This window comes from Triturus cristatus, chromosome 5_2 (assembly GCF_964204655.1).
Source record: "Triturus cristatus chromosome 5_2, aTriCri1.1, whole genome shotgun sequence".
In the NCBI taxonomy this organism is placed as follows: Eukaryota; Metazoa; Chordata; class Amphibia; order Caudata; family Salamandridae; genus Triturus; species Triturus cristatus.
Genome location: NC_140588.1, coordinates 698,569,867 through 698,592,753, shown reverse-complemented (window position 1 = coordinate 698,592,753; position 22,887 = coordinate 698,569,867). Strand labels below are relative to the sequence as shown.

Below are 22,887 nucleotides of genomic sequence, written 5' to 3'. Positions count from 1 at the left end.
TGAGAACTTGGAATTGAATGTGATTTGTGATCCAAGAAGCTGGAGACCACTGCTAAAGAAGCCTGTCCTTCCTTGCATATTAAAACTACTCTCCAAAATCCCAAACACCAAGCTCTGACAGCCAACCCCAGAAGCCTTAATTGTGACTATCATTATCTCAGTAATTTTTAAATTAACTAACATACCATTTGTGGGCCGACATTAGTCTGCTAGAGGTCACATAATCAGACACGGGTCTAAAAGCAGGCTAGCGTGGAGGACTTTGGCTGCATCCATTTTGTCCACCCACACCTTCTTTACAGCATCTTGCTTGTGTAGCAATTTTACAAGCCCGCCTAAGTCGTAGTTTCATTATTCTTAACTTGTAGACCTCGTTAATGCATAGCCAGGGCAACGGGAATTATGGAATTGTGCAGCTGCTGCGATTTTTGCATGATTATAGATTTGCCACATAATCAATCATCTGCTGCAGATTTTAACAGCAAATTTTGTTTCTGGCTCAAACTGTTCAAAAGTTACTAAAACCGTAGCGGCACATGTTACCATGCAGTGGAAGGCCTTTTGCAAAGGTTGACTGTTCACCTTTCTGTTGTTTATTGCTATATTTGGGTATTAAACTAGTACTAAGGAGGTGCACCCAATACCCAGACGGTGTTAAACAAGTGTAACAAGTACCAAATAATGAAGTAATGCTATTTAAAAAATGTGGCGCATAATTTGGCCTTTCTTTCCACATAATTTGCTCAACCCTGCTACATAATTTGGCCTTCTCTGGCCGCATAATTCCAGTGGTCCTGTGCATAGCCATTTAATACAGTAGGAAGGGGCTTCACATTTTGTAACCCTACTTTGAGATCTGTGCCAAACACCCCAGAAAGGGCGTTTACTTTTTTAACACTAAGGGGTCCTCCTTGCATGTATTTCTAGTTTAGGGAGGGTTTAATGAGGTTCGGTTTTCTTGGTTTGTAAATTTAATCACATTTTTGTGTGGATTACATTTTCTTTTTTAAATTTAAAAACAGTGTCTTGGTAGTAATTGTGTGCTGAGTTTGTCTTTCACCACTACTTTTGGGAAGCTTTGGCCTCCACTGTAATTATATGGTAGTCAAGTCGCATCAAAAAGCTTTAGGGGCGGGTTTCCCATCGGTTTGGAAAAATAACTACTGATGTTGTCCCACTTACCACTTGCATGCTGACAAAGATTGGGTGAGCAACACTGCAGGCACACAGTATATAACCTTATTCTTGACAACCGATTTCTCAAGGTCGCTCGCGACACTATTCTGGGTGTGGGACAGGGCTTTGCTTTCAGTAAACATGAGTGGAACTTTGCTTTTGGTCAGTTGAGACGAGGATGTGCTGTTCTAAAACATTGGTGGCGGCGTCCTGCTGTTTTCATTTTGAGAACAGCATACGAGAGTAATGCTTTTAATACATCAAAAAGCTCTTTTCCCCGGAAATGGGACGTTCTGTTCAGATTTTTAAGTTAAATCTTATTTGCTAATAATCATTTGTTTGTACTTTGAACTTTAACATGTTATCCTTTACTCCTGGATATTCTTGATTTTGTTTCAGTTGTTTACTGTACTGTGTTGGATGCCTGTGCACAAGCCTTACCCGTGAACAGTCAAAATCATTGTTGGGGGGGGGGGGGGGGGGGGGAACGTCGACTGGTATCACATCTTCCATGGGCCTTATTCCACCATAGTTTGTAATGGCCCTCTGTGACATGACATCTGCCTCTGATACCTCAAGAGCCCAGTGCTGCGCAATCTTGTTTGATACTTCCGGCTAGGCCGCGTATGAGCATGGGTGACCTGGATGTTTCTAATTTTCTTTTTTCCCTTCCTTCCAGGGGCTCGGGCTGTGTTCTGAGAGATGTCTTGCCCTGCTCGGACGACGGCGCAGGGCCGGGAAGCGTTCAGGGTGGTGTCACCTCTGTGAGAGCAGGCCTGCTAGGCTGGTTTTAAAAGGAAGCCTTGCACGGAGAAGGCGGAGCCATGTCGGTCATGATGGTGAGGAAGAAGGTGACCCGCAAATGGGAGAAACTGCCTGGAAAAAACACGTTCTGCTGCGATGGAAGGGTCATGATGGCCCGTCAGAAAGGAATCTTCTACCTGACCCTGATACTCATCCTGGGCACCTGCAGCCTCTTCTTTGCTTTCGAGTGAGTTCAAAGGGCAGCTCATTGGATCTTGTGTTCGGGTCCTCTCCCAGGGTCTAATGCTCTGGCCTTTGGTACGGTTATTTGTGCCCGCCAAAGATGACAAAAGGTGCCGAGGTTATGTTTTTTATTTATGGCTACCAATATTGCAGGTTTTGAAATGGCGTTATTGTCCAAGGCGCTCTTGAGTTAGTTTTCTTTTTTAAAAGGGTCCATCCGCTGAATATGCCTGTTGTTGGTGATTGTTGGAGATGCAGGGTTGGGTGAAAGCCAGTTTTTTTTTTTCTCTTCACCCAATGGCCCCTTAATATCATGAAACTTAAGACACAAACTAATGGCCCCTTTATATCATGAAACTTAAGACACAAACATAGTTTGATATATGGTTACTGAGATTTGTGGTGTTACAGAGGTTTCTTTAATGTATATCATTTTGATTGGATACAGAACCTGGTTGTCATTAAACTGACGTTATCTTTAATTTGTCCATTTCGGTTGTGCTATATTAAATTTGTTTTGATTGGTAACTTTCGAAATGTATCTTCATCTGGCTTAAAATAAGGTGTACTGGTATTTTGGAGAGCAACGGGATAGCTCGATGGGTTGAACGCTCTCACATAAGATGTATGTGCTCTGCAGGTCATAGGTTTGAATTTTGGTAGAACGGCTCACACGTTCCTCCCACTGAGTCTCCTAAAAGAGAGCACCATTGAATTTGCTAGTCATAACCGGTTTTATTAAGATCACTACAACATACCATTTTGTGACATCAAGCAATGTAGAAAACATTAGGATGATTTTGACCTCCATGATTTCTGCTGTAGATTGCCATTTGTTAAAACTTGAAAACGCAGAATTTTGATACTTTTTGCAGTACTTGGAAATGCCCGTGTTGAAAATTGGTTCTTTTAAAGAGAATCTTTTCCTGCCACTTAATTCTTTACCCTCTACCTTCTGCTACGTCGTCGTGCTGCACTCCTGGGAGCGGTGGCCTTTATTTGTAAACTGTCTACAGATATTTTTGGACAGATTGTGTTCAGCGAATTTTAACAGCGTGGGATCTGGGTTGTAGCATCTTGTCATTCAGGATGTGTACACCCGAGTGAAGAGAAGATTATCCTGTCACTTGATAAGTATGTCAATCATTTGGGTCACATATTTTTAAGACGTGTACTCCTATTCTTTGCAGAGAATATTAATAACCACTTAGTACATTTGGAGTCATGGTAGAGGAAGGTTGTTTACAGTAAATGTGATTATCATTTTTTGATAGCCTTTTACTGTTTTAAAAAAATACAGCTTTTATTATATACATGTAATGCATTAATTGTCATGCTCTTCTATGTTTACATTTCCTCTTCAACTTGTATGTATCCTCCTTATATTTTTTTTTTTATAGTACTGAAACAAAATGTATACCAATCATCCATGCAAATTACATGTTAAAGGTTTTCAGCAAATAAAAAGTACCTCTTCTGCTTCTTATGAAATCCATTCTTCTTCCTCCCCCCCCCCCCCCCCACCCCCCCCCCTTCCTGGTCTCTGCTTCGGTTTTCCATTTTACCATTTGTCTTCAGTTCAATTGCCACTTTTTGGGCTTCCCTGACAGCACATAGCTGTTGCCTGGACTCCTCCTTGTGCATTGCCAGCGGGATGGCCACAAACCATCCTAGTGTGCACTTTAAATGTACAAGTGTAGCTAGCCTCTTCAAGTTAGCACTTGGGTGCTCAATAAACAAGCCTCCACTTTGCTTCTGTAGCTGTTAATGAGCTGGGCCTGCCATTATGTGATCTATAAATAATTAGATTTGAAAATAAGTAAACCGTACCCCAAGGGGCGGCTGGCATGGCTCGCGGGTAGGAGATGCGCAGGGGAGGGGGTTTACAAATTTAAAAAGAAGAAAAAAAAAAAAAAAAATTACGAGGCAGGGTCACGTGTCTCCTGTGCTCCTGCTCTCCTGAGTCCTCTTCCAGGAACAGGAAGCAGGCAGCCAGGCTACCTCCCCTAAGACAATCTCAACGCTGCAGTGCGGCGTTGTGATTGGTCTGAGCGCCGTGACACGCCTTTCAGCCAAGGGCTGTAGGGGTGGGCATGTTCTCCATGCAGGCTGTAATGCAGCCTGCATGGCGAACAGGGAAGTGTGCATGACTGCTTTGGGCGGCCTGAGAGGGCTGACCAAACAGTCATTGCGCACTTGAGTGGGCAAACCACTCAGTCCCTGGCCTGCTCCGTGAGCAGAGCAGCCCCACCCTTCCGCCCGCAAAGGAAACCTAACATGATAATAACATAGTCTTCTTTTCTAGTGAGAGATCAGCCTGGGTATGTCATTGTGTGCAGTTTCCGCTTTACGGTTGTGAGAAATTAGGTTGTTAGTTGAGGGTGGTGTGAGCCCTTCTCAAGCAACAGCCACAATCCTTGTCAGGGTGATGCACAAAAGTGACTAAATTAACCTGAGCTTACTCCTCTTTTAGTTTGTCAAAAAAAGTCTGTCTTAACTTGGAGATACTGTGTTAAGTATTTATGAAGTTCTCAAACAGTACTAAAGTGAGAACCTCACAAAAATCCCACACCAATTTCGAAAAATAGAGTAAAATCTAATACATTATTTGACACCCAAATGTCCAAATATCCAACCAGCAGAAATGGAGATATGCAATTTCAAAGACTTAAGGTAAGTAAAGCGTCTAAAAGCACAAAGTGTCACTCGCGGTTATCTGGTCGTGTGAGACCAGGTGACTAGTTTAGGCGACTGCGATGGAGTGTGGACTAGATGCAAGGACCAGGTTAATCCAGCTGAAAAAGTTACTGTCCTAAAGTCCAGGGCGAAGAGACCAGTTTACAGTGAAGTAGGTCGTGAGGAGCAGGAAGAGTGTCACTGATGATTGTCGCTGTAGCACGAAGATCGGTAGCTGGTGGTGGTTTGTGTCGGTGGTCACCGCAGGCTGTTGATGCTGTAGTGCAGATCTCGCGTAGCCGGTGGTCACGAAGAGTCCGGTTCACTGGGGCTTCGCATTGGCGGATGGTGCCGGCGCAAGATCTTGTCACAAGTGGGCCAGTTTGTGGTCACAAAGCAAGGCCCATTTGCGGTCACGAAAAGCCCAAAACGTCAGTATTTCTACTTTTCCTCCAGGAGGAGCTCAACCGATACCACACCAAACGTCCAGTCCCTGGAAAGCACCCCTTGGGAATCAGGGAATCACTCCAGCACAGGTCAGCTGGGATCAGGCAGGTCCAGTGCAACGTGTAAGCTGCACAGTTGAAGGGAGGCCTCTGAAGCTTCTGTCCCTGTAGCTCAGAACAGGAGGACCGATAAGTCGCCCTTGGAGTTTCTCAGGTAGCCAGGGAAGAAGGGAGCAGGTCCAGTCTTCTCAGTCAGCAGGGCGGCCTCCTTTTGTAGTGTCCACAGGTCCAGGAGTATACTGAAGAGTGGGTCTGAGGGGTCCGATTTGTACACCTGGTGCTTTGTTTGAAATGGGAGAAGCATTTGTAGTTTTCACCCCAAAAGAGGTGTTTGGAATTGCCTTCCTCCCTGTCCTTGTACCAGTCTGTCTGCAGTCACTATAGGCTAGTGTGAAGCTCTTTTGTGTGTGAGCGAAGGCAGAGTCTTTGAAGTGCAGGTATGGCTGCACACTGCTCCTCTCCTCCATCCTGCCTTGCATCGCCTTTCATGCCAGCTCTCAGACACACTATTGTGTGACTGTCTGGGAGGAATACACAAAGGCCAGCTACACCTAGTCATGTCACACAGGAAACATGCTGCAGGCACCAAATGGTTAGGACAAGAAAATTGCCACTTTCTAAAAGTGGCATTTTCAGTATTGTGACTTAAATTTCTACTTTACCACTAAATGGGGCTTTGTTACAGTTCCTCAGACACCAAACATGAGATTCCTACCTGCTCCCAAATAAATGTCAACACTTATTTATTGTAACCAGGTGATCCAATGGTATCCTATGTGAGAGGTAGGCTTCACAGTAGTGGAAAATGAATTCGTTTTTCACTACCAGCCCACGTAAATCTTAAATACATGTCTAACTTTTTAAATACAGTGCACCATGCCGCATGAGCTATTTAGGGCGCCCCCAAGGGTGACTTAAATTTATTGAAATGGAAGGGTTAGGTCTGGCAAAAGGAACATCTTGCGAGGTTGAAATGGTAGTTTAAAATGCATACACAGGCTGCAATGGCAGGCCTGAGACCTGTTTTAGAGGGCTACTTGAGTGGGTGGCATAATGAGTGCTGCTGACCCACTAGTCGCATTTAATTTACAGGCCCTGGCTACCTGTAGTACCACTTTACTAGAGACTTTCAAGTAAATGAACTGTGCCAATTTGATTTAAGCCAATTTTACCTTGTTTAAAGGATTGTGCACAAGCACTTTAGCACTGGTTATGAGTGGTGCACAGTCCTAAAAGAAGACAAAAACGAATTAAACAAAACTGGGGAGAAAGGAAAAAGCTTGGGGGCTACCACCCGAGGGTGTCTCATCTAACAACACTTGCCAGGAGTTAACTACCTAGCTTTGGCATCATGTGTTCGTTGTTTCTAGATTCGTATAGGTTGATTGTAGTCTGGGCATGTAGGTATAATTCAGAGTACCTCTCAGTTACTAATAACAGAAGGTCCATGAACCAGAGCTCCAAGTAATACAACTGTGGTGTACAGGAGTTATCCTTGTTCCTGTGGTCTTTTTAGAAACCGAACTCTAAGTTCTTACACACTTAAACTGATCTTTTCAAGCATTCTGTTTAGTCATCCTCGAAGAACATAGATTCCTTGATGGCTTGACGAAACAATCAGGATTCACTTTTACCGGTAAAGACCTGCCACCATATTTACTTTTTTTGAATCTGTGTTTTGAATGGCAGTTGTCTTACTGAAATTGTTGGTCTATGGCAAAAGTTGTGTATGTGTGTGCATGCTTTTGTATTACTTATTTTTCAAATACAGTATTGCCTTTGCATATATCATGGTTACCAGTTTGCAGTTCGTTCCTTACAGAACTGTAAACAAGTTACATTTTCTTAAAGTTGGTGGTGTAAGACTGTTTCTTTATATCACTTAAAAAAACTACATTTATTTTACTCCATATCTGGCGCTAGAACATGGCATGTAGAAACTGTTAAGCACATAATAATTGCAACTCAAAATAATGCTTCATGCCCCCACCGAGAAGCAACCTGTGTTGCAGTGATGGGGTAGAGGTACATGGTAATGGATGCCACTTTGAGGAGTGATACAGCAGAGTTGGATGTCTCCAGACAATCGCAGTGTTTGATGTCTCCAGACAATTGCAGTGTTTAACGTATCATTATGCATTTAGGCTCAGTAGCTATTGGCAGTGTCCTCAGACAACGTAAGGTAAGGTGTGTGGGGAAAGTGAACACAGACACTTTTGACTTGAAATAGCTGGCATTAGAAGACCCTTCTGAAGATGATCAGCAAGTTGCCAGACCTTGTATGAAATGGAAGGGAGTAGTACCTGTGGAGGATTGTGAGGAGGGAAACCAATCTGCATCTTGACTTTGGTATGTACTATAGGCCAGCCCGGCTGTTGCAGGTTGGGGAAATGAATGTAGTTCTTGGGAGGTAGAACTGTGTGCAGTTTACAACATTTACTAGAGTTTGAAGGGGTTTGAAAAGGTAGCAAGGAGAAATTAATTGAATTGCCGTCTTGGTGTGGTGGCAATTGAGGTGGAAGTCTGTCTCACAAGATGACCATGGTGAAGAAGCTTTACTCTGTTTAATGAACTCCAAAGTTGCTACAGAGGGTAACTGATTAACAGAACCAGGTAAAGATCAAATTACAATGGTTATTTTTTTGTTTTTGTTTGGTGCAGTGGAAAAGCTTTGTGCAACACTGGAGATTCTGTAGATCTCGCTGGTCTGGAGGGAGGGGGAAATGGAACATTTTCTTTGGTGTCCTCCGTAAAGTGGTGTGAGAAGCAGTTATGCCACTATGGGATCTAGTGTAAAGTGAAAATAGGGTCATAAACTGCTTCATTGGAGTCCAGTGAAGAGCAACAGTTTAGCCCTCATCAGTGATACACCTACAGCTTGTGTACTTTGCCACAGGCCTCAAACACCCCACTGATCAGGTTTAAGCAAAAGACCTCGGTCTATGGTTGCTTATGTTCCTGTCTGGCGAGGACCTGGCCTGGTAATTCGGGCTGAACTATTCCTAATGGAGCAAGACTAAGGCTGATTTCCATATTGGTGGTCTCTCTCTAGTTGCACAGTGTGGAAAAACGGTTGCTTGTAATGCACTCTGAACGATTGCCAGTGGGTGACTTTAATTCAAGCATTTCTTCCATTACTTTGTTGCAAAAGATTTGAAGTTGGCATTATGTGTTGCAGCTTTTGAGGCAGTACAGAGTCTAGGTAGGCACACCCAACAAATTAAAAAAAAAACCGAGTTAAATGAGGGGGATGCTCAATTACAGTACAATGTCAATGCCCTTCTATGTTATCTTAAAGAGTTCTTGGCAAATCACGGTATATGAATTTGCTTGCAGTTGCACTTTTTCGTTGCTATAATTGTCTGAAGTGTTATTCGGAGAAGAAAAATCAGTTATTGTTGCACGTTTTATTTAGTTATTTGTTTGATTGCGCAAACTCGACCCGGATCACTTTACATGACCACCAGTTGTGTTACAGACCGACATATTAATTTTGTTAGGCACTTGGAGATTTGGTGATTTGCACAAAATCACAAGGATGTTGAGCGTCCCTGCTGAGACTCCAACGGTTTGAGTTCGACCCCCCCCCCCCCCACCCCAGCTGCCTGTCACAACTAGACCAAATGTGATTGAAGTGCGTATCCTTAGGTTCTGTGGGATGCGTATTTCTGCCAGAAGTGTTCGTTAACTGTGGGACCCCGAAGTAGGTGTGTAAACGGGCGTACTGGTGAGAGAACCAATGGTAAAGCACTCCAATACCAATTACTCCTGCCTACCATGATCCAATGTACCATACTTGCGAAGATTTTGAACTTGGTAAGAGGGAGATTTTGAAAAAAAACAGGGGTATTGATTTTCCCCTTTGAGTTACATTGAAAAAGAGGAGATTGTAGACTGGAGACAGATCAAATAAAGCCCATTTGAGCTTAAAAACATTGGACGTTTCCTGGCTGAAACGGGTCTGTTGGCATGTATGGTTGTAGTACCACTGCCTCTTCCTTCTGCCCATAATGGTCTATTATATTGCCACAGCCTCTCTTGCCAGTCCTGTATTGTTGGTTTGTTGCCCCTGCCCCCCTTTCCACTGCCCTCCATAGTCTGTTGTGCTGCCACTGCCCTTCCTGCCTGCCCAGTGTGGTCAAATTGTTGCCTCTGCACTCTCCTACCTGCCTTCAATTTTCAGAGTCCGTGCCCCTGGCCTCTGCCTCTCAACAATATCCTAATGAACAACTAGATTGCTAACATTCTATATGTATTACAGAAGTGTGGAATGCCTGACGTCATCTTGACGTAATCAAAACTGTAATACCTAGAGCATTTCCTTTAGAAATTACATATGAGAGGGTCTTATTTGCATCAAAATTATGGTTAGTGCTCTAAAAAACTAAAATGAGGACATATTTTCTGAGTTTTCAAATAGCGACAAAGAACTTTTTAAAATTATTTGTAATCTTTGTCTTTTTATCCAGGTGACAACTTGATTAAATGTTGCACACAGGGGAGAGGATGTGGTGTTACTTCCAGAGCTGCAGACTTTGCAACTGGGGAACCAGGTTGGAGTTTCTGCTTCAGCTCAACATTCTGCGATTCTGGTCAAATTACTTAATCTCCCCATGTCAACAACCAAAATGAATTTGATCTTGTGTGATGTAACCAATGCTTTTTAACATCCGAATCATCCTTCAAGAACAGCCTGAAGGCACAACAAACTACTCTCTAATAAAGGTGTAGTACACAGAGGTTCAGGTTGTGGGTGCACCTTAGCGAGTGCAGACACCCCCCCGTTCCTCAAATTCCTGGTCCTGACGAAAACCTAAGAATTACTAGAAAGGTTGAAACATGTTGACCACACACACATACCACCACTGATATCCTAACTGGTATTAATGGACAGTGATATCTATTCACAGTTTTTTAATCGTGCCAAGTGGCTTCATATTAAATTATTAGGAAGCACACCGCTGACACTTTTAAATATCACTTTTATTTTTCATCATTCACGTTTTCACTCGCCTATACACACAAACCCGCTCCGCTGGAATTCCAGGCGTCGAAGCACACCCTGACGTCATTCGGCGGTCAGGGTGGGACCCAGATGATGAAGCATGTCACCAACCAGGTTGGTGAGTGATGGGTCTTTTTCCAAATAGGAAATTCTTTTGCCCTGAATTATTCCTTTCTCTATCTCTCCCCCTTCTTTTCGATTGAATCTTTTTCGACTGAATCTCTCTCCCTCCTTTGTTATATACTCGGATGCGTATTTCTGCCAGAAGAGGTTTTCTCGCAAAAATGTGGTGTGCGCGCGCTTTACTTGCTTTCATAGAATTGATGAGCTCTGGTAAAGCTCTTACCTGTGTGGCTACTGCTCGTTACTTTTTGAGGTGCATTACTTTCTTCACCATTCAAAGCACTCAATGCTGCTAGACCTGGTACAGCTTTCTTCCTCCTGCAGAGGGAAGCAAACCGTGCTTGCTACAGGCAGCTGTGTGTTTGACGCAAAACATTGTCTACTGTGGAAGGAGGGCCTTTTTAATCAGAAAGTGAGATTTGAAGCCAATGTGTTCTTACTTTAAAAATTTGTTGTTGTCTCGTAGGGTACCCGCGGGACCCTAGTTTTCATGCTCTGAAGGTGGGTATTTTCAAGATTGAGTAGATATCATTACCCCCTCTTATACCTTCTCAACATCCTCTATTTCAAGTCCTAATGGATAGGCAAAATGGCAGTAACGTAAATCATGTATAGGGGGTGTAGGATAACAAGGTGATTATAAGTCAATGCAATTGTGAGAATATTTGCCACAGAGTGCTGGGTAGTCTGTCAATTTTAGGATTGTTGACTGCGCCGGTTTAAGTTGAAACAGGTGTTTTAGGAGTCCTGGTTTGAAGGCATGTACTGAGATGGCCTTTGATGGATCTGGGGAGCAGGTGTCATTCAAGCGCTCTTCAGTGATGCACCTTTCCATATGTTGTGGTGACAGGTGTTTTAGCCATTAATCTGCCTATAACTGCAATGTGTGGAGGAGAACCTTGCCTTTGCAAGGAGATGTTGGCTGTTAAGAAACCAATTTTTAGGTCTGGACTAAATACTGCTTGCTTTTGCCCACTCGATATGATGAACAAGATCATAAATGAAAAAGGCATACAACTATACATACCGGAGGATACTTTTGGCCAGCTCTCCTCATCCATTGGTCTGTTCAGCAGTCGTTCCCGTTTTTGCTCACAACAACATTGGGGCTGAGTCGTTCAGCTCTCTTCAGTCATAGACTCGTCTGCACTGAGAGCAACTTCAGTTTCTCGGATTATGTGCACATCTATCCAAAAGGAAGTGTAACTTAGTGCCACAGATGACAGGGCTATACATTAGCCAGTGTGTGTTTCGTATTTCTTCATTTTTGGGGGCAAAGTTTTTTGTTTTTAATCTTTCTGGTGAGTTTTGTTAAATTAGGGCTTTGACTTAGAGAAATTAAAGACCAATGGGCATGTTTTTTCTTTGTGCCTGTAAGAATCCTATTTTCCTGGATTCCTAGAATTGTTCCACGCAGCTAGGAATTAATTGTACAATTATATTAAAATTACATGCAATAGTTTAAATTACGTGTACTATTTACAGTGGCATGTAGCTGCCACTTTTAGGTAGACATATCTTCTGTTTTTGTGGTAGATGGTTTCAATAAATTACCAGCAGCCCAAGATCAGACCTATTAGCTTTACCAATAGTTGCATATTTTGGTAAGCTATCCCCCAAAAGTTGTTTTTGTTCCTAGAGGATGGGGAAACACAGAGCCATGTTCAAATCCTGGACCAATGATTGTGTTGAAGATTGTGGTATGGCAATTAATGGATTTGGAAGAAGTAGTTATTCTGCTAAGATGTAAGGACTTTTTATTTCATTTTTATTTTTTTACATTGCAAAATTGCAATCTTGATACTCGAAGATTGCGTTAACTGGTCCTGGTCTCTGCAGGGGGGCAAGGTCGAATGCAGAGTGGTCTCCAGTTTCACTGATTAATTTGAAATCTTTTGATGGCTATAGAATTGACCAGAGAACTCAATGACCACGCCTTCCTCATCTAACAAATTAAATAGTATTGCACCCAGTTAGAAATGGGGTTTCTGGTTGGATAAGGTATACACCCTGGCCAGGCAGAATCCACCACTAAAGTCAGGGAAAGCTAGATGCACAAATCACATAGCCTGTGCTCACCCTCTGGTAGCTTGGCGCACAGCAGGAAGTTTATCAAGAGGCAATGTGTAAAGTATTTGTGCAACACACACAGTAACACAATGCATACACACAGGTTTATAAAAATAGCTGTGTATTAGCAAAACTAGGTCAAACCAATATATAAATAAGATGCATACTTTTTAAAATATGGACATTTTAAGTCTCGCGAAAATACAGTACTTGGGGCTCTATTTCACGGTTCGTGCATCGTAACACTGGACTGAAGAGAAATGATAAAATGAAGGAGGGGACCCTCCACGGAGGCTGCCACCTGGTTTCAAATACAAGTAGGACTTCGAAGGCGGTCAGTGAGCAGGGGAAGCTGCCCGCGAGGGAGCACTGGTTTGGAAAAGTACAGTACCTTGGAGCGTTGTTGGAGAATGTAAGCCCACAGCACCCTGGTCAGTCCAGGAGTCTGGCTGCAGTAGTTGTCAGTGGGCCCCAGGAGCGGGGCCCGTGTCATCAGCTGATCAGGATCCACAGTGGTGGCTGATGCAGGAAGCACCGCGAGAGACTGGTGTGCGTAAGGCTGGTGGGCCTCGCACTTCAGGATACACCAGTCATCACCAGGGCAACACGTTGTGGTGAGCTGTGCTGAAGCAGCTTTAACTGCTTTGACTGGCGATTGACAAGAGCTTAGCCAGTTTAGCGCTGAGTCCTCGGAGAAAGGGGGAGGCGCGCTGGTCGATTTGAAAACAGTCACTCTTAAATGCAAGTCGGGGCGGACTGCTCGACCTTTTGTAAAACCCCTCCTGCCGTCGGGGGGAGTTTGAAGTCTTATGTGGCCCTGAGCCTTCAGGGGGCAAGCTAGTGAGCTCTTGGAGAAATGTGGTAGTGAACACAGCACAGACTAAGCAGGCCAGTACACAAGGCAGGTTGCAGAGTGGCAGTCCCTCCTGCAGCAGTGCTCAGCAAGCAGCAGGCCAGCAGAGCAAAGCAGTTAGTGGCAGTCCCTTCTGGCAGCACAGCAAGCTGGACCAGGGAGGCCAGAACTGGTTTTGACTGAACACAGAGCCTCACTGCCACCAGAGAATAAAAGAAAATGCTGTATAAATATTGGGGCCCAAACCACAGAACTTTAGATTACTTCTGGACTCAAGACGAACCTATGCCAAGGAGAAGAGCTGGGAAAACGGAAGGAGAAGTACTGCCCCTTTGCTGTGTGCTGTCTGGGGTTGGCCTGCAGTGGCTGTTTCTGCCAAGAAGAGGACCAATACTTTGCTGTGTGCTTTTTATTCTGCTTGAAGATCTCCAAGGGCTTGGTGTAGAACTTGTTTCCTGTTCTGAAGTCTCAGGGACACAAAGACTTCATTTCCTCTGTCCTCCTGCATCTGGAACTGCTGTTTCAGCTGCCACAGAGGGAAATTGCAACCCAGGCACCTGCCCGCCAGCGACTCCGTGACCAGCAACAAAGCCGTGGGCACTGCTTATGAAGTGCACATCACACCGGCCTGACTTGCACCGCAGCCCTGCTGCCTCCGCACCGTATCAACTCCGAAGCAATCACTAACGCTACTGCCAGCACCAGAGCCGAGGGCATTTCTCGTGATGTTCACAACGCACCGCCACCCTGACTTCACCGAGGCTGGTGCTTTATCATCGCGGAGCCGATACCTGACGTTGGTGACTTCCTGAATCCATTAACACCGCACAGTCGTAAGGAACTGACGCCTCGCCGCCCCGATCTGCAGTACAGGCCTACAGACTGTTCTACTGTAATATTTCTTAGCATTGCCTTACCCATTGTAGTGGCATTATTCCACGTAAATTATTTGATTTCAGTGACCTGATTGATAGCTTGCTTGGTATTACGTGGGGTAGTACCCCCATACTGTTTTGCCTTGACGTTGTTAAACATGGTGCCAGTGCACTGTTCATGTTGTATGTTTTTGTAACAGGAAAAAAGCTAATAAAAAGATTTAAACAAAAAAGGAAACTATGCCTTGCTGCCACCGTGACATCACTTCCCCGACAACAGTAAGGAACTGACGCCTCGCCTGCATCGCTCTAAGGAACCAAGGCCTCACCTCCCCTGGGGTCACAAGGAACCAACAAAGCATTATGTCGCAGATGCCGTGCTTAGTCTTTGCTTTCATCGTTTGCCAAGGTACTGGTCTTTAGGTGTCTGTGTGACTCCCGACGGCACCCGACACCTCGCGGTTGGTGCCGTACTTTGGATTTTCATCTGTCACGAAGTCATAATGGCTCCAGGTGGAGTTGTTTGTTGCTACAAGCTTTATTTGTCTGAATAACCCATTTTTGAGGACATCTTGGTATATGTGTTGTGGAGTTTTGTCGTTTTGGTCTTGCTTGGTTTTGATTAAGATTACTTATATTTCTAAACCGGTGTGTCCATTTGTAGAGTTTTCACTGTATGTGTGCACAAATGCTTTACGCACTGCCTCTGAGAAACGGTCTGCTCGTGCCAAGCTACCAAGGGGGTAAGCAGGGGTTATCTAAGGGCGTAACTCCCTTATCCTGACTAGAAGCAAGGGAGTGCAGGTCTGCATATATTCTCATATTCTCCATACAATGAGAATGTGCTGACCACACCGTGGTTATAGAACTGTAGAGAAGAGGCCCATGACTGTGGGGATGCCTGCTTTTAAAGAGTGAGACAAATGTTCTGCGAAAAAAGTCAAGAGGGAAGCGTTTTGAGGTGGGATAGTTATGGTTGGTGTAGTTGGTATTTTCACAAAGTGGGCGAAGGAAGTTTCAGTACAGTGTACCCTGAAGAAACTCCGCTACAGGGGTTGCAAAGGTTGTTGGCAGTGGGGTCATGAGTGAGGAATCCTAAGGAAGACTACGTTTGGGATTTAGTGAAGACGAACAAGTGAGTGTTTGATGGTTGGTCCGTTTCAGACGGGGCACAGCTGCTAGCTGTCTGGTAAACCTGTCCCCTGTTGTGCCAGTAAACATTTTTTTTATTATTCTTACTATACACCAAAAGTCCCCTGTTGTATTTTTTATCTTGCCACCCTTTCTTAGGACTGATGAGTAGGAAGAGCAGCCCAGCAGAAGTCCTCCCCTCTCAAAGGAATGCTGGAAGTGCCTTTGCCATAAAGAAGATATTTTATCTCCTGTCCCTTGTACAAGGTGGGAATGTGGGAGATGACTGACAACCATCTTGTCCCTTGGGTCAAGCCATGAGGGTATAAATACGTCCCCTATGGGCTAGGAATTCCCCCTCCCCGGCAAGCGGAATGTGGAGGGGAATTTATCTACCTCCTAGACCATTTTCATTACTGCCTCAGGCCAGTATTGATGCTCTGCAATGACTGGCTTCATTGTTAAGCATTACTACCGAAAGAATTTGTCTCTTTACTGGCTCAAAGCATTAATGTTCATTGATGCACATGACTGCTACCAGGCATTCACGCGCATTACTCTGTATTACTCTGTAGATATTGCCTCTCTCAATGTCTGTTACTCTAAGTACCAATAATGATCTTACACTTATGGGAAGTTGAGACCATGGAAAGTCCTTACAGGCCGCAGTAGCTCGTTCTTTTAGATACCAGGGGCCCTTACTGTCTGGATTACCGTTCATACTCAAAGATTGCGTTAATTGACATTAATAATTGGGCCCATAATATTCATTAATGCATAGATCCATTGAAGCTCATTTTTACCAGGGGAGCCTGTGTTCACCATCTTACTTGAAAAAGGTTGAGGTGGTGGGAGGAGTGAAGACTGTATACAAAACTGTAAAAGACCAGAAATAGACCAGTTAAGGAAGTGATAATGATCGTTCTCCTTACTGACCTCCACTCTTCATAGCCACACTTTTCACACACAAAATACATTACAGAATGGATAATCTGAGTAAAATACTACTCATTTTTATAAGTAAATATAATTTAACTTTTTACGATAAAAGTTGAAACGCCAGCATCTGGGATGTGCTGGATGTTGATGTGGCAAACGGGCGCTGCGTCAGTTTCTTCAGCCGCGGTCCCCCAATGTGTCGATTTCTTTCAGCCGCACAGCTTGGCCTGCGACCGAGTCAGTGCGGTAATCTCCGACGTTGGAGATCGGTGCACTGGACTTGGCGTGTTTCAGAATTTTCAGCCGCTGATGGCGGCTGCGTAGATTCTTTGACCACACTGCGGCAATGCTTGGAAATTCATCCCGCACGCTTGAGGCATCGGAAATAGGCGCTGGAAGGGTGATTCTTTGAATATTCTCGATTCCTTCAAGCTTTTTCTGCTCTTAGCAAAGGTAACAACGTGCAGGGCCCAGACCTGGAACAGGAACCTCCTGGCAGACCAGAACTCCCAGCAGTAGGGTTCAAGGAAGCTGGCGGTGAAGTCTTTGTGAATCTGAGACATCAGAACAGGAGGCAAGCACACACAAGCCCTTGGAGATTCTTTACTAGCAGGTACACTGCAAAGTTCCAGTCTTTGTCCTCTCCTTGGCAAAAGCAGGTCAACCCAGCAAAGCAACACCCAGCAAAAGGGCAGTCTTCTCCTCACAGCTCTTCAACTCTTCTTCCTTGGCAGAGTTTCCTCTTGATTCCAGAAGTAATCTAAAGTTCTGGGGTTTTAGGTCTCTCCTATTTTTACCCCATTTTCTCTTTGTAGTTTTTGTTGCAAGGGTCTCTGAGCTCAGTGAAAACCAGTTCTGTCCTTCCTGGTCCAGCTTCACTACAAGAGGTGGAGACAGCACTGTGCAGAGCATACACAACCTATTTTGGTGCTAATGAAAACCTCTCCCACCACTCTAAATGCATAAAGGTCTATTCAGCTTGGCCATGAATCCTCCAGGAAAGGCAGGGCACACCTCAATCCTACTTGGGACTGTCTAGAGTAAATGCACATCCCCAGTTCCTCTCACTCCAAAACCAGACTGAATACATAAACAGGCAGAGGTACACATGATGGCTAAGCAAGAAAAGGCCCACTTTCTAAAAATGCCATTTTCAAAAACACAATTTAAAAACCATCATCACTAAAAGGTGTTATTAAATTTGAAGTTCAGAGAGCCTAAACTCCAAATCTCTAGCTTTTCCCAATTGAAAGTCACACATGTAAAATGTTACAGTGCAGTCCCAGTGATAACCTATAGGAGAGCTAGTCCTTGCAATAGTGAAAAACTAAATACACTGTATTTCACTATCCGGACGAGTAAAATACACCAGTACATGTCCCACCTTTAACACACTGCACCCTGTCCATGGGGGTACCTTGAGCCTATATTAGAGGTGACTTAGATGTAAGAAAAGGGAAGGTTAGGGCCTGGCAAGTGGGTGCACTTGCCCGCTTGACATGGTAGTAGAAACTGCGCGTGTAGACTCTGCAGTGGCAGGCCTGAGACACATTTGAAAGGCTGCTGGTGTGGGTGGCACAATCCGTGCTGCAGGCCCACTAGTCGCATTTGATTTACAGGCCCTGGGCACACATAGTGCACTCTGCTAGGGAGTTAGCAGTAAAGCAAATATACCAATCATGGATGCCCAGTCATAATTACAATTTACACAGGGAGCTCTTAACACTTTGACACTGATCAGCAGTGGCAGTGTCCAGAGCATCTATTCCAGCAATAAAATGAAATCCAGCACAGTCAAAAATGCAGGTGCTAGAGGCAAAATGTCAGGGGGAAACCATTCCTAGTCTAATTATACCAATGAGAATAAACATGGTCCAGTATAGCCTTATTTAGAGCAAATGTTTTACACACCTATTCGCACAATTATTGCCGTTCAGTTGTCAAATTCAATTTTATTACTCCTGTAGTACGTAAGGGACATGGGAAAACACTGGGTAGTGTATTTCAAAATCGAAGTTACAGTTCCTTGAAAGAGGAAAGCAACTCTAATTGTCACAAGGCCTGTTCGGTGTGATTTAATCTCAATGCATGAATTTAATCCTTTGTCTTGGTTAAATACATTTGTTTATTACCACTTTGGCAAAATAGCATTTATAAACTATACTGTATGTATTTACTTATGCATATAGTGTCTATTTATGGTTAACTATGTGAATATATACATTGTGTGTGTGTGTGTGTGTGTGTGTGTGTGTATATATATATATATATATATATATATATATATATATATATATTCACTGAAAAAACCATAGGTTTCACACAAGTTATAGTTAGCTGTACATTTCACTCGTAAAAAACCAATGAAATTCCCCCGTTATAGTTAGTGCAGGCAACTATAACTCACGCGACCGCAATCTTCTGCTGATGCTAATACTGTATTTAGACACTTATTTGCCCATGTCTTCTTCCATTAAATTTTAGCTATACATATATTACAAATATTTTTTTTTCATAAAGACACATATGTCATCAGCAGAGGATTGCGGTCGCGTGAGTTATAGTTGCCTGCACTAACGATAACGGGGGAATTTCATTGGTTTTTTACGAGTGAAATGTACAGCTAACTATAACTTGTGTGAAACCTATGGTTTTTTCAGTGAATTTGCAAGGTTTTTTAAATGCTAATTCCTAACTATAACATGTGTGAAACCTATGGTTTTTCACTGAATTAGCAAGGTTTTTTAAATGCTAATTCCTAACTATAACGTGTGTGAAACCTATGGTTTTTTCAGTGAATTTGTACGGTTTTTTAAATGCTAAGTTACTTTACGCCATTCGTGGCGTGCGCGCCCACTTAACGCAGTTCGTTTCGTGTGCGCACAGTGAGCACGTGGTGCGCTTCGCGCACCGCGCGCCCACTTTACGCAGTTAGTGCCGTGCACACACGGTGGGCACGCGGTGCGCTACGCGCACCGCGTGCCCACGTTACGCTACATGGGCCATGTACGCACGGTGCGCTTCGCGCACCGTGCGCACATGGAGGACATATGATGTGCTTCGTTGTGAAAGGTAATATTTTAATTTTTCACATCTGTTATATGCCATGCACACATGGGGTGGAGAGAGTATGGATAATTTTTTTTTATTTTTTTATTAATTTTTAATTTTTCACTGTTATAAGCCGTGCACAAATGGGGACCTTTGGGCACCATTTGCACATGGGGTGGAGAGAGTATGGATAAATTTTTTTTTTTAATTAATTTTTACCGTACGCGTACGGTAAGCGTAATCGGCGAAATTATCGAAAAAATTAAAATTCAGTTTTTGGCCTTGGGGGATCTTTGAGGACTCCCTCAACATGGCTAGGTGCTTAGGAGCTGTCTAAACGGCCCCTTTACATGGTTTGGGCCTTTGTTTTTTAACCCCCTCTCAGACTGCGAGAGAGAAAATGGCGGCCGCCACTTCCTGGTTTCGACCGATTCGAATGTTTACTAAGATCTAACAGCCAATCAGAATCGCGCTCGCGGCGTGCGCGTACGGTAAGCGCACCGTAAGCGCACCGTAAGCTGGCTCAGATATATATATTGATTTAAAGGCTATTTTCTCAGAATCTACTGAACAGATTTACACCAAACCTACAAAAAGCACTTCCTTGACCTGTAGACTACATCTCTGCCAAATTTCAAGGAACTCTGTTCAGCCGTTCGGGCTGTAGCTGTGTCTAAAGGTCCTATGGAAAAATGCATGGGAAACGCGTTTTGGGACCCCCCTTTTATCTCAGCCCCCGCTTGACGAATCCCTCAGAGACTTTCAGGGTAGGAGCGGAGCGTAGCGCCCCATTAGTTTTGAAAATTTCGCGAGGATTCGTCGACCGGCGCCAAAGTTATTCCAAATAGAATGTTGCGGTTTTCCTATGGAAACAGGGTCCTAACTATAACTAACTACTGGCGACCGCCAGTAGGTAATATATATATATATATATATATATATATATATATATATATATATATATATATATGCAGTAGTTTGTATGTATACATGTGTTTATGCACATGTATGTTTATATTAACTGAAAAACAGTTAAAGTGAAGTTAGTGACAAAACCAAACCTAGAAAATTGCTAGTTATAGTTAAGTAAATTAATCAGAACTAACTCCCCTATCATGCACTGCGCATGACCTCACATATAACATCACTCATCACTCAATACATAATTAATAACTTAATTGATGAAGGGGGTTGGCCTTAACTTGATTATTTTATTTTTTGCTCTGTGCTGCTGAAGTGTTTCTGTGTTGAAACTGTAGAGAGTGTCTTCAAAATTGTGGGCCCTTGTTTCTATAGGCTATGAATGTATTTTTAGGTATGGTGTTAGCCAAGACCTTTTTCTGATTTTACAAAAATTATAGGTATAACATACTTGGTTATTGGGCCTTTTAGGCATTCCTCTTCATCTCTTGGTCCATTATTATCATTCATGTTTGCTTCTGCCCGCTACAGCATGGGGCAATGCGGCAGTACCGTTAAGCCATGGGCTAACTTCAGTGTGTTTAACTGCGTTCTACCCTATCTTAAAGAGACACGTTAGTGATAGATTCCTTACCGGAGAATATCCCCAAGCGTTTAACTGGATCCGGAACGTTTTCGTCAACAGTACCCCTGCGCGTCGGAAGGTGGCGTCGTGCGGCTCCGCGTCCGTCGCTGGTGTCGTAGGAGCCGAGATGACATCACGGAGACTACTTTGGCGCCACCCATCCGCGTTGACGTCAGTTCTTTCTTTTTCCGCGCCAGCAAGCGCAGATCCGGATAGAGCACGTACCCTAGTCACTTTTTGACGTACGATGTCGGTGGCCGACCCCCCATGGCGTCTCTCTACTTTCTGGAGCGCGACCATGTCTCCCGGTCATGTTCCGACTGTCTGACTATGGCTCCGAAGGCCTTACGGGATTGGTCCCATAAGCTGCTGGAGGCCCGGCAGTCGTCTCAGCGCCGTTCGAGGTCCAGGGGTCAATCGAGGGCCCGATCGCGGAGCCATCATCATCGCTCCTCGGGGTCGTAGTCTTCACACTCGGTATTGGGTAAGAGACGTCATAAGAAAAAGGCGAAGAAGCTTTTCCGCAGTCCCAGTTGAGGGCCCTCCTTTGCCGGCGGCTCTGGCCTGTAGGGATTCTCCTGACCCTCCCCCCTCCTACGGAGCCTGTTCCACGGGCAGTAGAGGAAGGGGATGACTGGGAGGGGTCTGAGGACCCTCTCTCACGGCAGTGCGGGTCGGAACAGGAATGGACGGAAGAGCTAGAGGATGCCGGTGGCCTTGACCTCTCCCCTGACCCTGGTTTTCTTTCTCTTCCTGCTGTGGCTATGGAGGAGGGCGCTACATACTCTGTGGTGCTCCGTAGAGCAGCTGAGGCCCTTGACCTGGCTACAGTGACCCTCCAGACTAATCTCCTCACTGAAGTGCTTCAGCCAGCGGCAAGCTCTTTGGAGCCCCTGCTGCCGTTCAGTGAGGCCCTAACTGACGTCTTGATGGGCACCTGGTCTAGACCAGCCACGGCGGTCCCCATGGATAAGAATGTGGGCAGGCGCCATCGCCTGGTCCCGGGGTGACCCTGCTTTTCTGTCCGCCCATCCAACCCTGGAGAGCCTGGTCATCCAGGCCTCCACTTCCCAAAGCGCATTCCCTACCGCTCCGCCGGATAAAGAATCCAAGAAGCTGGAACAGTTTGGCAAGAGACTGTTTTCATCTGCCAGCTTAGGGCTGCGGTCAGTCAACACCACATGCCTCTTGGGCCGCTATTCCCACGCTGTGTGGGACTCGGTTGCGCAGGTGTTGCCTCACCGGACAGTGCTTTTCCAAGCTGTTGCTGAGTGGAAAGATGCAGCAAAGTTCACCATCCAGTGTGGACTGGACACCGCGGAGTTACTGGGTAGGGCGATTTCCACAACAGTGGCCTTCCGTCGTCCCACCTGGTTGCGGTCCACTGGTTTTTCAGGGTATGTACAAAGTTCTCTTATGGACATGCCCTTTGATGGTACTCCCCTGTTTGGCGATAAGGCAGATAGTGCGCTGGAGCGTTTTAAGGACTCCCGGGCTACGGCCAAGTCCTTTGGTCTCTCCACCACGTGCCTGGCCACGTCTGCTTTTCGTTTCTTTCGTGGCCACGGAAGGGGCGCCCGACGCGTTCGTTCAGCCAGAAGCCTGTGCAGAACCAACCTTGGCGCGGACGTGGTGCCCGCCGCGGCGGGACAGGGGGGCCAGCGTGCCGGTCAGTCCACCTCTGCTCCCGCAGCATCCGCCTCAAACGCTTCCTAGTCCGAGCTTTGGGGCACACCCTGTGCCGGTGAGCGGCAGGATTCGCCATCACCTTCCCCACAGGCGTTCCGTTACCTTGGACAGGTGGGTGCTGCAAATCGTCCGAAGGGGCTACTCCCACCCCTTCGAGACTGCCCTTCCAGCCATGCCACCTCAGTTCCACCTCATGTCGGGGACCATTTTGTGCTTCTCCAGTAGGTAGTCATGGCCCTCTTGGCCAAGGGGGCCATCGA

The 22,887-nt window shown here is 45.0% G+C and overlaps 1 protein-coding gene across 1 annotated transcript in view; it reads left to right on the top strand.

Annotated features, from left to right (window-relative positions):
- Window positions 1–22,887, top strand: part of ZDHHC9 (zDHHC palmitoyltransferase 9) — a 267,624-nt gene that overhangs the window by 35,135 nt on the left and 209,602 nt on the right. Inside the window, exon 2 of the mRNA XM_085607769.1 lies at window positions 1,856–2,167. Within this exon, the coding sequence (XP_085463895.1) occupies window positions 2,001–2,167 (167 nt within the window). The 5' untranslated portion in view covers window positions 1,856–2,000. The remainder of the gene's footprint in view (window positions 1–1,855; window positions 2,168–22,887) is intronic.